The sequence below is a fragment of the Primulina huaijiensis genome, chromosome 8 (genome assembly GCF_012295235.1).
Source record: "Primulina huaijiensis isolate GDHJ02 chromosome 8, ASM1229523v2, whole genome shotgun sequence".
Taxonomy (NCBI): Eukaryota; Viridiplantae; Streptophyta; class Magnoliopsida; order Lamiales; family Gesneriaceae; genus Primulina; species Primulina huaijiensis.
The window spans coordinates 22656565-22672076 of record NC_133313.1 but is presented as its reverse complement, the minus strand read 5'-3'; the positions used below and the strand labels follow the sequence as shown (position 1 = coordinate 22672076).

General features: G+C 40.0%; 1 protein-coding gene across 2 annotated transcripts; it reads left to right on the top strand.

Annotated features, from left to right (window-relative positions):
* The first annotated feature begins 4527 nt into the window (after positions 1-4527).
* Positions 4528-7059, top strand: LOC140983501 (probable choline kinase 3). 2 transcript variants are annotated; one of them, XM_073450581.1, is made up of 8 exons: positions 4528-4666; positions 4945-5322; positions 5425-5546; positions 5637-5835; positions 5932-6049; positions 6128-6175; positions 6577-6677; positions 6769-7059. In XM_073450581.1, exons 2-8 carry the CDS (start codon positions 4975-4977, stop codon positions 6880-6882), a joined length of 1050 nt encoding a protein of 349 aa, XP_073306682.1. In that variant the 5' UTR covers positions 4528-4666; positions 4945-4974; the 3' UTR covers positions 6883-7059. The 2 variants fall into 2 exon arrangements, with proteins under 2 accessions (XP_073306682.1, XP_073306681.1); XM_073450580.1 differs by lacking the exon at positions 4528-4666 and having other exon boundaries at positions 4679-5322.
* The last annotated feature ends 8453 nt before the right edge of the window (positions 7060-15512 follow it).

The window sequence follows — 15512 nt, the reverse complement described above, 5'->3', positions numbered from 1 at the left end:
ATCCAGAAGCGCCTAGGCGCTGCCATTTAGGCGGAGTAGTGCCTAGGCGTACAAGTACGCACATGTAGCGCCTAAGTGCTAGGCTTCATCATCCTAGCGTTGTGGCGCTTCTTCCTGGGCGCTTTTGCGCTAGTCCACCCACATTACTCCACACTTAATAACATTTGTATGGCCTCCAAAGTCACTTCCATGCATCATGAATCCTCCTAGGCTCGGAACCATATTTGCAAGCTCTCCCCGATTGCTTACGAGCCCATTCAATGCTTCCTTGAATTTCTTCATTCGCCCCCTCGTGATTGGTCCCTCCGAAAACTCTAAAGCCTTCCTCGGAGCTTGGCCTTCCTTGATCGCATCACCAAGATTTTCTAAGAATATTTCTACCTACTCTGCAGAAAATCCTTGATATTTCTGGAGACTAGGATTTTCTCTAATGATCTTTTGAACCATGTTATGAGATATTGTTGTCTGACTAAAGAAACCAGAAAAGTTTTCATGTGTTTTGTGCCGAAACATCTCGTTTTCAGTCAGATTTCGATTTTGTTTCATCATATTCTTCCTGACTCAAGACTTCTTCTTCTTCATATATACTTTCTTCTGAGGCAATATCCTCAAATTAGTATACTTGAATAAAATCTTGGTAATAAACTACTTCTTTAATATCCAGGGCTGGATCGAAGTGTTTTATTCCTTTTTTTTCCGTTTTTTGGATAGTTAGTCGAAATATGACATTTTGCTCCACATGTCCAGCAATTACAATTTTTAAAACTTTCATTAGCTCGTCTGTGAGCTCTTCTGAAAGTTTTCTTTGTAGGTGTTCTTCCCGTACTTCGAGATGTACTCGATGCTTGAGATGATGTCCTACTTCTTGATGGTCCGCTCTTTTGCTCAGATTTGTAAGATCTGACCTTTTGTCTAGACCATGATGTTCTTGGTTTCCAAGAACTTCTTCCACTTCTGGCATAAGGATGAGTTCTAAAACTTTTCATCTTTTGCCTTTGTGGTTTACTTCCAATAATTGTTGGAAGATTACTTTCTTTACAACACAAAGGAGTACGTTTGTTAATACCTCTTAGTCTTTTATAATTCTTTTATAATGCTGCCATATGACATCATTCTGCCAATTTTCCTTGGAGAATAGAGGCTCTTCGTGTCAACGTATCTGGATTGTCATGGACATATTCTCTTATTAGCATTTATCTCCAAGGACTTGGCATTTTGACGAAGAAAATTTACATTGCTATATTTTCTTCGACCCCTAAATTCCATCTATATTTAGTGAATAACATAATATATTCATCCACTAAACATATGTCATGTAATTCAAGACTATACAGAGCTTGAGTGTATTTCTTTTTCTTCTTTGTATCTTGACTGTTAAAATAGTATACCCCTATAAATTGTGCTTTAAATAGAATCTTTGAGAAATACAAATAGTATTTCTTTTTCTTCTTTGTATCTTTGTATCTTGACTGTTAAAATAGTATACCCCTACAACTTTGATATTTGTAAAAGATTCTGCAAGGTCTTGGAGATCATCGAGATCAATCTTTTCTAAAGTTGTCATCAGATTAATTTTTTTCTTGAGAATGTTTTAATTAGATTGATCATTTTTTTCTTCAGTTAAAGGTTTTGGCATTACTTTGTGCTATGATCGATTAAAGGGGCAATCGTTGAGCTACAATAGCTCGGTTCTTGAAATATTGAACACCGATGAACTAAATCGAGTTTGATATGAAATCAAACGGAAAACACTGGAAATAATCCTTCGTAGAAACCGATTAAATATTTTGTAAAGCATTTAAAATATATGCAAGTTGAATGAGTAAAAATATTTTAGTTGAAGCATTTTATCAAACACTTGGTATGCAATATTTTGGTATTTGAAGAACACATAAAATGCTTCAACAATGCATCTTTAAAACTATGAAAATGATAATTAAATGCAATAAAAAAATAGACACAAATTTGTTTATGGATGTTCGGAGACTTCAAATGCTCTTACGTCATCCCTTCTTCCCTTTGGGAAGGATTCACTAGAAGACTTTGATTATACAACTACTTGTACAAACCCATTCAGCTAGGACTTACCCACTGCCTAAACTGAACTCCTAGCACTCAAGATTGTAGGAAGCACCTCACAATCAGCATATTGTTTAATGTCTCATATGCAAAGACTACATACACAAGTTTATTGTCTTTGTGCAAGACTCACTCAACTAATCTTTGAAGTTTAACTCTCTTGTATATGTGTGAGTGATTGTGTGTGAGGAATTTATCATTTACAGTGTACATCTCAAGTATCCTCACACAAGGGTTTGTGCTCTCTACTAGCTGATTTTTCATGCTAACTGTCCATGCTTTGAATCCACTTCAAAAGCTCTTGTTTGATCTCCAAGATGATGTATTTATAAGCCCCAACAATGATATATACGTTAGACATAAGAATATGACCGTTTGGAAAGTTTCTGTACTGTTTCTGAAGTTGCAACGGTCAAATTCGTCTTGCTGGGCATTTTCCCGACTGGTCAACTCTAGTCAACTCAACTGGTCGTTCAGTTCAACTGGTCAGCAGCTGGTTCAGTTCAGTTCAGTTGGTCAGCCGCTGGTTCGGTTCAGTTCAACTGGTTCAGTTGGTCTGGTTCAGTTCAGCTGGTCTGGTTTAACTGGTCTTCAGCTGGTCTGGTTCAGTTCCAGCTGGTTCAGTTCAACTGGTCTTCAGCTGGTCTAGTTCAGTTGGTCAGCAGCTGGTTCAGTTCAGTTTGTCTTGTTCAGTTTCAGTTGGTGTGCTGAAATCAGCCTAACTGATTTCAGTTTGTGCAGAATCAGTAGCTGCATCGTCATTTATCAGCATCTTAAGCTTCGATTCAGACTTTGACTCCTGAAGATGATTTGTAGATCTTTGTCTTATCTTTCCAACGCATACTAAATCGCTTCATTTTGAAAAACTGGCTGAGAGATATGACCAAAATACCGCAACTGCTTAAACCCAACTGATTGATGTTTTCGTGTGATCAGTTCGGTGATTCAGCGATCAGTTAGACCATGATAACATCCGATTTTGCCCAATTGATGTGAAATACGACTTGTTTGAAATTGAGTTTTCTTATCATTCTAGTTGGCGGATTGTCATTTGGATCATCCAGCTGGGAGATATAATCAAAAAACAGAAGCTTGCCAGAAATTCAGTTTGTGCAGAATTCAGTTTCAGCTTGCTTCTTGTGTTAACAACTTCACACTTGAGTAAATATGTTAGAAACACAATAACAAGTTTTGTTAAATCAAAATCAAGATTGCGAACTTGAAAAGTTCTAACACTTTGGCCTTCTTTCTTTGGTGTAATAAGGGTTCGGTAACAAAGGATGGTGGTAACCTTCCTTCTGAAGTCCTTTTACTGGTTGTTGTTCTAGGTTTTGAATTCTTTTTTGAATCTCCATTAATATTCTAAGAATTTCTTCTTGGTTTTCCAGAATTATCTCCACATTTTGATGTACATAATATAACATATTGCCATAATTTTGTACTGTCTTTTGAATTTCTCAAATATCTCCGGAAAGTTTTGAGGAATCTGGTACTATTTCTAGGAACCTATTATTTTGAATCGTAAGTTTACCTCAAGACTCTGATAAGTTCTTTGTTCTTGATATCGAACATTGATCTGATCTTCTTGTTTCAAATATTCCAAAGTTTTGGAATATTTCCTGTAAATAATTAATCTCAAACCTGAATTCGAATTCATTTTATTTGCGAAAATTCTCTTTATCAAACATTTAATTACATTGTAATAATAAATTTGTATGTTTGAAATAATTTTACCTCATCTTTTATATTATTTCTAGGCCCAGTAAAATCAATCATTAAAATTAGCACATATAAGAGTTTTTTTGTCATTTTATTATGTTAGGGAGTTTAAACAAAAAATTTTAGGTATAAGAAAGTAGGATAAATATATATATGAGATTTAAAGATTTATCTCTAATTTATCCTAAGATAAATTATATGGTGTTTTATAATCATGAAATCAGTTTGCGTGATATATTATACATTGACAACATATGATAAAAATGTGGAGAACTAAAATATAAATTTAAAAAATAATTTAAGGTGACCCATTTTTTTTTTTTTTAAAGTAGATCTCTTGTGAGACGATCTCACGAATCTTTATTTGTGAGACGAATTAATCCTACCGATATTCATAATAAAAAATAATAATCTTAGCATAAAAAATAATATTTTTTCATGAATGACCCAAATAAAAGATCTGTTTCACAAAATATGATTCGGAAGATTGTCTAATACAAATTTTTGTTTTTGTTTTTTTTTTTAACTAGCGTGTAGGGTCGAAGACTTTTATGATGCGTTGAAGTTTGAATAAAGAAATAGAACAATTGGTGGCATAGAAAAGTGAGTATGAGAAGACTTGTACCCGGAAACGACGTGTCAAGTTTCTATTGGTATTTGTTTATATGTTCGCGTATCTTACCGGACGTGTCTCCAGATACTATTATGACAAATCAGACGTTCTCTGACTTTTTTCATATATATGTGTTTGCTTTAATCAATATATATTTTGATTCTCAATTTCCTTGTGAATTTTCCCACCTCAGCTTGTTCTTTAAGCTCTCGTCAAAGATTCATTTTATATTCTTGAATTAAGGTTCTTCTTATGGTGAGTTATACATTTGAATGTTTGTTTGTAACGATTTTGATCTTTTATCTGAAATGGGATTCTGTTTTTGAAACATGATCCGGGATTTTCTGAATCGAACCTTCCACCATTTTTCTTGGTTTTGTTGGAAAATGGTTTCTTTTGGTTCCTGGATTGACTTTTGGATGGTGGGGCTTTTTTCAAGAATCAAATTCATATTTTGTTTTTACAAAGGATTTCCCCATGGAATTGGATTGGCGCGCTATCTAATCAAGGTATATTTTCTCTGTTTTCCCAAGGTTGAAGACTAGAATAGAATATCGATATCGATGGCGGTGAAGACTAATGAATTTATGGAAGGTATTTTGCCTAAAGAATTGATGAATCTCCTATTATGTCTTGCTTCAAACTGGGGAGATGCGATAGATAAAAGTAGCTTGAAGATAAATCACCTTAGTGGTGCCATGACTAATGAGGTTTACACGATTAGTTGGGCAACTGAGGTGGGAAATTCCTCAAGAACAGTTTTAGTTCGGATTTATGGCGAAGGGGTCTATCTTTTCTTTGATCGGGAGGATGAGATTCAGACTTTCAAATGTTTATCTATGCTTGGTTACGGCCCCAAGCTTCTTGGTCAGTTCTTGCAAGGTAGAGTTGAGGAATTCATCCATGCCAGGGTATGTGAATATCAGATAGTTATTTTGTTCCCATGTCGCTTGCATTTTTACCTTGGAAGCTATGTTGATTCATTTGGTTTCGTATCATCCAACTGACAACAGACTCTATCGGCTGTGGATCTTCGCGATCCTATCATTTCTGCCCTAATAGTAGCGAAACTAAGAGAATTTCACAATCTCGATATGCCTGGTTCTAAGAAAGTTATCCTGTGGGATAGAATGAGGTACAAAAATCACTGCCAAGGAAATTAAACGAGAGACAGTTAAATGGCTCTTTTTTACCCTGATAAAAATTTATTGCCTTGATTCTGCAGAAAATGGCTTCAAGAGGCCAAGAATTTGTGCTCTGCCGAACATGCGAGGGAATTCCACTTGGATAACTTATACAAAGAAATTGACTTTTTGGAAAATTCAATATCCGAAGGAAACACCCGAAAGATTGGTTTTTGCCACAACGATCTGCAGTACGGTAACATAATGATCGATGACGAGACACTATCCATCACTATTATTGTAAGTTTCACAAATCTTCTGGATATCTCAGTTGCAATGAGCGAGGATATAGATTGTACTGGACTTCTAATAATCTCTTTTCTCCTCGGTATATAGGATTATGAATATGCGAGTTATAACCCCGTGGCCTATGATATTGCAAATCACTTCTGTGAAATGGCAGCAAATTATCATACCGATACACCTCATGTCTTGAATTATAGCAAATATCCTGGTTTGTTCCGGTGCAAAAAAGGATTAACTTTGTAGCTGTTAACAATTTTGCTCACATCCACGTTGAATGTTTCTATAGGTTCAGAAGAGCGCCAAAGATTTATACGTCAATACCTCAGTGATGCAGGTTGGTTATACTTGCATGGTGAATTAGAGATTCTTATTCTAACCATTCACCATAGGTTTTGTTGTCAATTTTTTTAACAAATTGTCTATAATCTTGAGATTTTATCATTGATAATTCATGGAATATGCTAAAAATCTAATGCTTGGAACATTAGGTTTTGTTGTTTAATGAGAATAATATAATAAAAATCGTTGTTTTTTGGAGAAAGAAACACCAACTTGGAATTGGAAGAAAGTTGAGTTGTCTAAGCTACATCTCTATCTCCTTTTGTGGCTTTTAAAAAGGAGGATGAGTATAACTTGCTATAATGCAGGTTTTTGTTTATATATACTCATCTACTGAGAGTTTTCGTAGTGAAAAACAAGCTTGCATTGACAATTCAATTTGTTGCCTGCATCCAGACCATGAGGCCAGCAACACTGAAATAGAGCATCTTCTTGATGATGTGGAGAAATACACTCTTGCAAACCACATTTTCTGGGGACTGTGGGGGATTATCTCAGTAAGCCCCTTTTGGAAATAGAAAAAAGACTTGTTATGTAAAATGCCTGTGTTTGTAAAGTATAAACTTGGGACTGTTTCCTGGTGTGTAGGGATATGTGAATCACATCGAGTTTGATTACATGGAGTATGCCAGGCAACGGTTTGAGCAGTATTGGTCAAGAAAGCATGGAATCTTCAATGAAAAACAGACTAGTGGAGCTTAGAAATATATACATGTATATATTGTTTTGTAGATATGCAGGGGATTGCACTCTATTGCTTCTACATTCGGTAAAATGTGTGTTTCATATTGATAAGGTGTTTAAACTATATGACCAAGTTCGTTGGAAAAACAGAGGATGTAATAGGCGACTTTTGCAATTTTCCGTTGTTTCCAGTTATCTCTTTACTGCAATTATCATTTCAAGAATTGAAACTCCGCAGCTACACGGATTTCTTCCATTTGTGACATTTTTACCCAGTTGAGTCGATATTAATTTGTGGTTAAATTAGAAAAATCACATTCCTAATTAATTGGTTAGAGTAGAAACATCTGTTTGCAAAATTTTCAAATTCTGGACCAAAATGCACAATCATCATAATATAAAAATGTAGGAAGTAGTTTTCTTCCAAAAATAAATTTGGAAAAAATATCCCAAAACTCACTACTCATCCAACTGTTGAAGCTCAGCCTTGAGCTGCTCAATCTTGAGGCTCATCGCCCTTTGAATAGCAGCCTTTTCGTTCTCCAGTAGCTTTCTCAGCAGCCCTTGATACATATCAACAACTTTCACCCACAGCTCTACGAGCACATTCACCGTCTCTTTGGACACCATGGCCGACTCTATCTCCTCCCTAGCCTCAGCAAACTTGAGATTAATATCATCCGCTTCGGTTTGGGTATCGACACTGTATTGCTTAACATATTGGAAAGAATTGATGTGGGTCGGTGAAATCATGCGATAAAATAGGTGGGGTTTTTTGAAAATGGAGAATTGATTCGATAGAGTCGTCAAAGGAAACGGAGATTTGGGTGGTTTCGCTACCTTCGTAAAGGGTTTCTGAAAAGCAATTTACAGACTGATGAGCGCACATGCATTTTGAGAGAGAGCAGTGATTCTTCGTTGGGTTTGATCCTGAAATCACACTCTGGGTTTGGTATTAATACATGGAATTGATTAAAAGCTACGGATTGATTGAATTGACGAACAAATAATCACTTCCAACTAAATTCATTGAATTGACCTTATATAAAACAACTTTTGCATCAAAACTTTAACATTCCAAGTTTTGGGTCTTGTACAACTTCCAACTAAATTCATTGAATTGTGTCCTCGTACAAAAAACATCCTAACCATTTCCTGCATAAACTAAACATTAGAAGTTTTGAGTCTTCTACGACCCAGATGAGTCAAATGTCGGCAAAATTTTCGATAAAATAATCTAAGGGTCAATAAAAAAATATATGAAAAGGGAGTTGGCTTTGTTAGTTAAATGAGATCATTAATTAGTTAGTTAGATTTACTTTAAAAAAATATTTTTTAAATATTCTCATCTCCAGGTTTCAGCGTTTCATTCTAGCTATTTTTGTGTTCCTCACAGCAAACAAAACAAAATATAATCGAATATCATTTGAAAGTTTGAAAATTTGTGAGAGAAGTAAGTATATACTCGTAATGTTATTACTATTATCGTAATGTTGTAGCAACTAGATTTGTTTCAGTTTTGGTCTGGTCATTCTTGGTTAGAATTTTTGTGGGTGGAGTTAGTGTGAGTGTTTACGGTCAAGCAAGGTAGTGTGAGTTGAGTGTGCTAAGTGTGTGGGTCGAGCAGGTGGGTAGAGTGTGCTCAGTGTGTGGGTTGAGTATGCTAAGATGTCGGTTGAGTGTGCTAAGTGTGTGAGTCGAGCAGGTAGTTTGGGTGGAGTGTGGTGTGAGTCGAGCATGTGAATGGAGTGTTCTAAGTGTGTGGGTTGTGTGTGTTGAGATATGTTAGTATTGTTACCTGTGATCAAGAGAAGACGTGGAAGAAAAAAAACAAAACATATTTCCTTCTATTGAATAATTTGGTAGAAAAAAGAGTTGAATGATATGTAATTTATTTGAATTTAAAGACAATCGATTTTATTAATGTGTTTGTATTTTTCTTGACAAAGATTGTAATGTATTTGTGGTGAATTTTTAAGTTTGGGTCGAGTAGGTGGTGAGTGGGTCGAGTGGACAGAGATTGTAATATGTTTGTGGTGGATTTTTAAGTTTAGGTCGTGTGGGTGGTGAGTGGATCGATTTTGGGGCGAGTGGGTGGAGTTTGGGGTTTGGTTTAGGATTTAGGGTTTTGGTCGAGTTTGGGCCGAGTTGGTGGATTTTGAGTTTTGATAATGTTGTAATATATAATTGATATTTATGATGATGACTTTAAATATAATTAGAATGTATCTGAAGTATATAAAAAATTTATAATTATGTAAACATTTTAATATGATTTATGTATTATAATTTAAGTGCGTCGTTAAAAAATTCATAACAATAATGGAACCTAATGTACGAAATCACCTCGAAACGTTGTCCAAATTTGAAACGAGTTATATATTCGAAATCCTCGCATCGAGAACTTTCTGTTGAGATATTTTTTTTCCAGTTTCAGCACCTTTATTTATTGAAGTGCTGGAATAGCATGTATTTGAAGTCAAGATTCATATATGTGGTAGAATAACCGACAAGAAACTAAGTTTTGAAGTCGGAATTGAAATATGCTATGATTTTGATTTGATATGAATTTTTGAAGTTTCAAAAGATAGTTGAAACTTATATTGTTGATTTTGACTGATTTTATTGATTGAAATGAATATGTTATTGATGTAGATAGATTTTTACACAGCATTTGTCTCTAAATGCTGTGTGCAATGGACACAACAAATACCAAATGCTATGTACCAATATTTTCTCAAGGTTGGTAGTTTATTTATGTTCTTGCCATATGGTCAAATAGAGATAATATTTCACCAGCCTTTACTTTTTGTTATATTTTTGGGACTGTCTTTGGTTGGAAAAATCGAGTTGTAACAGCATATAATCATGCTGCAAATGAAAAAATGTTATATGATCAATCGAGCTGTTGGCACAAAGAACTACTTTCTGAGCACTGTTGTTCTTGCATGCAATATAGAGAATCAGAGATATGTGTAGTTCAACATTTTGAATGAATAGATCCGGTCATTTACTTTTGAAGCAGAAGGCAGTACAATCTTGAAATTCACTTATCCAAACAAAAGATTTAATAGGCGACCTTATGAAGTAGAGACTGAAATTTTTAAGTTATAGGTTGCATGAGCATTTTAATCTGTTTGCACATTGCAAGTGGTACCAACTGTATTCACGTATGAGAACAGGCGTACCATCCATTCAAATCAGGTATGATTTAAACACTACAAGTGCATTTAATACCCTACTGCATTGTATGTTGGGATTTTTCTACTGGAAAGGATATGAGATTCATAATATTTTGTCGTACCGCAGTTTTCAGTTACTGAACATGTTAAAGGAGCAGAACTTGGCCGACTTCAAGCTTTTCCTGGAGTTTTCTTCTTTTACGACCTCTCCCCAATCAAGGAGAACATATACAAATATATAAATGCTGAATAACCATTCCATCCCGACCGTCATCAACGTGAAAATTGTGCCAGTCACTTGCCTTTTCGCCTTTCTAAATTTGCTGTTTTCTTGGAAAGTATTGTGTTTACTGGTCAACACAACGTGGCTCCATGTATCTGATTGCACGTGTGTAAAGGAATCCTTCTATTATTTATATTTCATGGTTACAGGTGACTTTACATGTTTCATTCTTGCATTTCTTGACCAACGTCTGTGCCATTGTTGGAGGTCTCTCTCTCTCTCTCTCTGCGTGCATGTGTACATCTTCTTTATGTCTAATCCTTCTGACAGCCATGTATCTTTAGTCTTCTGTTCTGGTATATTTGCAGGTGTTTTCACAGTCTCAGGGATAATTGAGTCATTTGTATATCACAGTCAAAAGGCAATAAAAAGAAAAATGGAGCTCGGTAAATTTAGCAGATGATTTATGCGGCTGCATTATATTCGATTTGAAGTTGGAAGGTGTCAGATGGAGAGGATCTGTCCTGAACAAAAGGAAATTATTTCAGAAATTCCCCAATCCTTGTAGGTGTAAGATGTTGTTTGGACTCTCGATGAAGATAGATAAACTCTTTTCAATATGTCTAAAGGTTACAACTCAAGTATTATGAAGATTTTGCAATGTGCTTCATATATCCACTAGGTGTCGTGGCAGTTAACATTGTTTTTGAGTCATTGGAATTCAACACTAGGCGGCCAAAGCGAAACGATCTGGCCTGGAAATTATTATTGAAAAATATTTATTTTTTCACATACATACTGATCTGATCCGGGCGAAATAGATGAGCCGGGTCGAGAACTCTACCGGATCTGCTATCAATATAGTAAAGGAAAAGAGAACCAAACGTCTGGGTCAAAAGCTTGCTTCTTGGGGTGGATGGAAGGATCTGCAACCAAGAAAGTAACCACGTGAATGGACGTCGGAGGGGTATCCGGTGTGACCACTCCGATGCTTAAGTCAGTGAAGGACTCAAGCTAAAAACCAATGTAACCAAATGATGGTTGTGAGATTGATGTGAATGGTGGGGAGTAAATAAACAATAAATGTGAGCATTCAATGTCTGAATAGAAAATAAATGCAAAGAAGGAACCTGATATTTATAGTAGATGATGTAATGATGACAACGTTCTTTGTTCTGATAATTAATTATAGTAGGACGGCTGATTATACCCTATTATTCTGACATGTCAAATCACATACTAGTCACATCCAGCCTGTCTGATTTTGTCAACCACTTTGTATAAGAGATAGGACGGCCGCCTATACCCTACCCCTACTAGCGTACTTGAGTACGGTTCTCATATCGAAGTGGCCCGAGTAGAAGGTCTCTCGGGAAATTACATGAGAGCCCGGGCATCTAACGTCCCGGGGAGGTTATGTCCCGGATGCTCCAATGGCTGGGCATTTTTCTAAACTCGTTGGAGTGTCTCTGTCGAGCTCATCCCTACATCGTCCCGGGCCCTCCATGGACCGGGCTTCCTTGCCGACCTATTCCAATGTCCCGGCTTTACTATGTCTCATGAATAATCACCCTCCCTGACCCGGGCACTATCCATGACCTGGGTCATCTCGGGGTATCATCATTCCCTCCTTAAATAGTCGGGCCAGAGTCATACTTGCTGTCCCGATTAGTCTTGTGTGCCCGGTCAGGGAAAATACTTTGTTAGATAATCAATCTCAGATTATAAAAGCATCGGGGGCTTATACAATACAACAAATAGGATGAAGGGTCGGGGCCTCAAGTCTCCCGGACTTAATGAATGGTTGAGGTGCGGAGCCCCGAGTCAGGGTACATATCCCTGGACTTAGCAGATGACCGGGGTACGGATCCCCTAGCCAGGGTACGCAGCCCTGGACTTAATAGATGACCGGGGTACGGATCTTCGAGCCAGGGTACGTGTCCCTGGACTTAATGAGCAACCGGGGTACGGAGCCCTGGGTCTTGGAGTGGTCGAGGTGCGGAGCCCCGAGCCAGAGTACGGAGCCCTGGACTTAATAGATGACCGGGGTACGAATCCCCGAGCCAGGGTACGGGTCCCTGGACTTAATGAGCAACCAGGGTACGGAGCCCTGGGTCTTGGAGTGGTCGAGGTGCGGAACCCCGAGCCAGAGTACGGAGCCCTGGACTTAATAGATGATCCGGGTACGGATCCCCGAGCCAGGGTATGGGTCCCTTGACTTAATGAGCAACCAGGGTACGGAGCCCTAGGTCTTGGAGTGGTCGAGGTGCGGAGCCCCGAGCTAGGGTGCGGAGCCCTGGACTTAGCAGATGAACGGGGTATGGATCCCCGGGCCAGGGTACGGGTCCCTGGAATTAATGAGCAACCAGGGTACGGAGCCCTAGGTCTTGGAGTGGTCGAGGTGCGTAACCCCGAGCCAGGGTGCAGAGCACTGGACTTAGCAGATGACCGGGGTACGGATAACCGAGCCAGGGTAAGGGTCCCTGGCCTTAATGAGCAACCAGGGTACGGAGCCCTGGGTCTTGGAGTGGTCGAGGTGCGTAACCCCGAGCCAGGGTGCAGAGCACTGGACTTAACAGATGACCGGGGTACGGATACCCGTACCAGTGTACGGGTCCCTGGACTTAATGAGCAACCAGGGTAAGGAGCCCTGGGTCTTGGAGTGGTCGAGGTGCGGAGCTCCGAGCCAGGGTGCGGAGCCCTGGACTTAGCAGATGACCAAGGTACGGATCCCCGGGCCAGGGTACGGGTCCCTGGACTTAATGAGCAGCCAGGGTACGGAGCCCTGGGTCTTGGAGTGGTAGAGGTGCGGAGCCTCGAGCGAGAGTACAGAGCCCTGGACTTAATAGACGACCGGGGTACAGATCCCCGAGCCAAGGTACGGGTCCCTGGACTAAATGAGCAACCAAGGTACGGAGCCCTGGTCTTGGAGTGGTCGATGTGCGGAGCCTCGAGCCAGGGTACAGAGCCCTGGACTTAATAGATGACCGGGGTACGGATTTCCGAACCAGGGTAAGGGTCCTTGGACTTAATGAGCCACCAGGGTACGGAGCCCTGAGTCTTGGAATGGTTGAAGTGCGGAGCCCCGAGCCAGAGTGCGGAGCCCTGGACTTAGCATATGACCGGGGTATGGATCCTCGGGCCAAGTACGGGTCCCTGGACTTAATGAGCAACCAGGGTACAGAGCCCTGGGTCTTGAAGTGGTCGAGGTGCGGAGCCCGAGCCAGGGTACGGAGCCTTGGACTTAGCAGATGACAGGGGTACGGATCCTCGCGCCAAGGTACGGGTCCCTGGACTTAATGAGCAACCAGGGTACGGAGCCCTGAGTCTTGGAATGGTTGAAGTGCGGAGCCCCGAGCCAGGGAGCAGAGCCCTAGACTTAGCAGATGACCGGGGTACGGATTTCCGAACCAGGGTAAGGGTCCTTGGACTTAATGGGCCACCAGGGTACGGAGCCCTACGTCCTGGAGTGGTCGAGGTGCGGAGCCCCGAGCCAGGGTGCAGAGCCCTAGACTTAGCAGATGACCGGGGTACAGATCCTCGGGCCAGGGTACGGGTCCCTGGACTTAATGAGCAACTAGGATATGGAGCCCTGGGTCTTGGAGTGGTCGAGGTGCGGAGCCCTGAGCCAGGGTACGGAGCCCTGGACTTAATAGATGACCGAGGTACGGGTCCTTAGACATAATGAGCAATCAGGGTACGAAGCCCTGGGTCTTGTATCTCCTGGACATAAGATAATGTGCCAGGGCCTCGTATCTCCCATACTTAAGAATAAGATGCCGGGGCCTCATGTCTCCCGGACTTTAAAAGATTTTTGCTTCTCCTGCTGTATTAGTTTTATTAAAAACCAAATCACTAACTTGGAAATACTGAATCCGAATTCGTTTTCGGTATAGAGAAATTTCTCTGGTTGAGCTAAATTAGGTGAATAATATAGCTGTATACTACTGAGTGCATATCAAATGCTCTTCCACGCCAATCCGGGATAGCTGCTGAGCTTTGAGCCCATATAAAATCCACATATAAGATCTGAGTGCCGAGCTGGTCGGGCTTGTACATTTGAATGGAAACCATATCTACACCTTGAGCTCAAGTTCCCACAGACAGCGCCAATGATGCGATCCGGGTGAAATTGATGAGCCGGGTCGGGAACTCTACCGGATCTGCTATCAATATAGTAAAGGAAAATAGAACCAAACGTCTGGGTCAAAAGCTTGCTTCTTGGGGTGGATGAAAGGATCTGCAGCCAAGAAAGTAACCACGTGAATGGGCGCCGGAGGGGTGTCCGGTGTGACCACTCCGATGCTTAAGTCAGTGAAGGACTCAAGCTAAAAACCAATGTAACCAAATGATGGTTGTGAGATTGGTGTGAATGGTGGGGAGTAAATGAACAATAAATATGAGCATTCAATGTCTGAATAGAAAATACATGCACAGAAGGAACCTGATATTTATAGTAGAAGATGTAATGATGATCGCGTTCTTTGTGCTGATCATTAATTATAGTAGGGCGGCTGGTTATACCCTATTATTCTGACATGTCAAATCACATACTAGTCACATCCAGTCTGTCTGATTTTGTCAACCACCTAGTATCAGAGATAGGACAGTCGCCTACACCCTACCCTACTGGCGTACTTGAGTGCAGTGCTCATATCGAAGTGGCCCGAGTAGAAGGTATCTCGAGAAATTTCATGAGAGCCCGAGCATCTAATGTCCCGGGGAGGCTATGTCCCGGATGCTCCAATGGCTGGACATTTTTCTGAACTCGTTGGAGTGTCTCTGTCGAGCTCATCCCTACATCGTCCCGGGCCCTCCAGGGACCGGGCTTCCTTGCCGAACTATTCCAATGTCCCGGCTTTACTACGTCTCATGAATAATCATCCTCCCTGACCCGGGCACTATCCATGACCCGGGTCATCCCGGGGTATCACATACCAATACCAACATGGAAAAATGAACTTTCTGTGAATTCTCAACAGCCAGGCTTACTGTATTTCTTGAAATATTATCATCATGCATAATCAAATTTGAGAGAGTGGAGGAGCAGGAGGTGGAATGCGCTTGCCCATGCAAGAGATGTTAGTAATGTAACAACCGACATAGCATGGTATAAAATCCACGGAACCTTTGATTCCACATTCAATGTAACACACCATCACGTCACGCACGCATGTCACCAAGCATACCGTCTCACTTTTAGCGTTGTGAACCACCTCCGATTGCCCACTTTTACAATATGA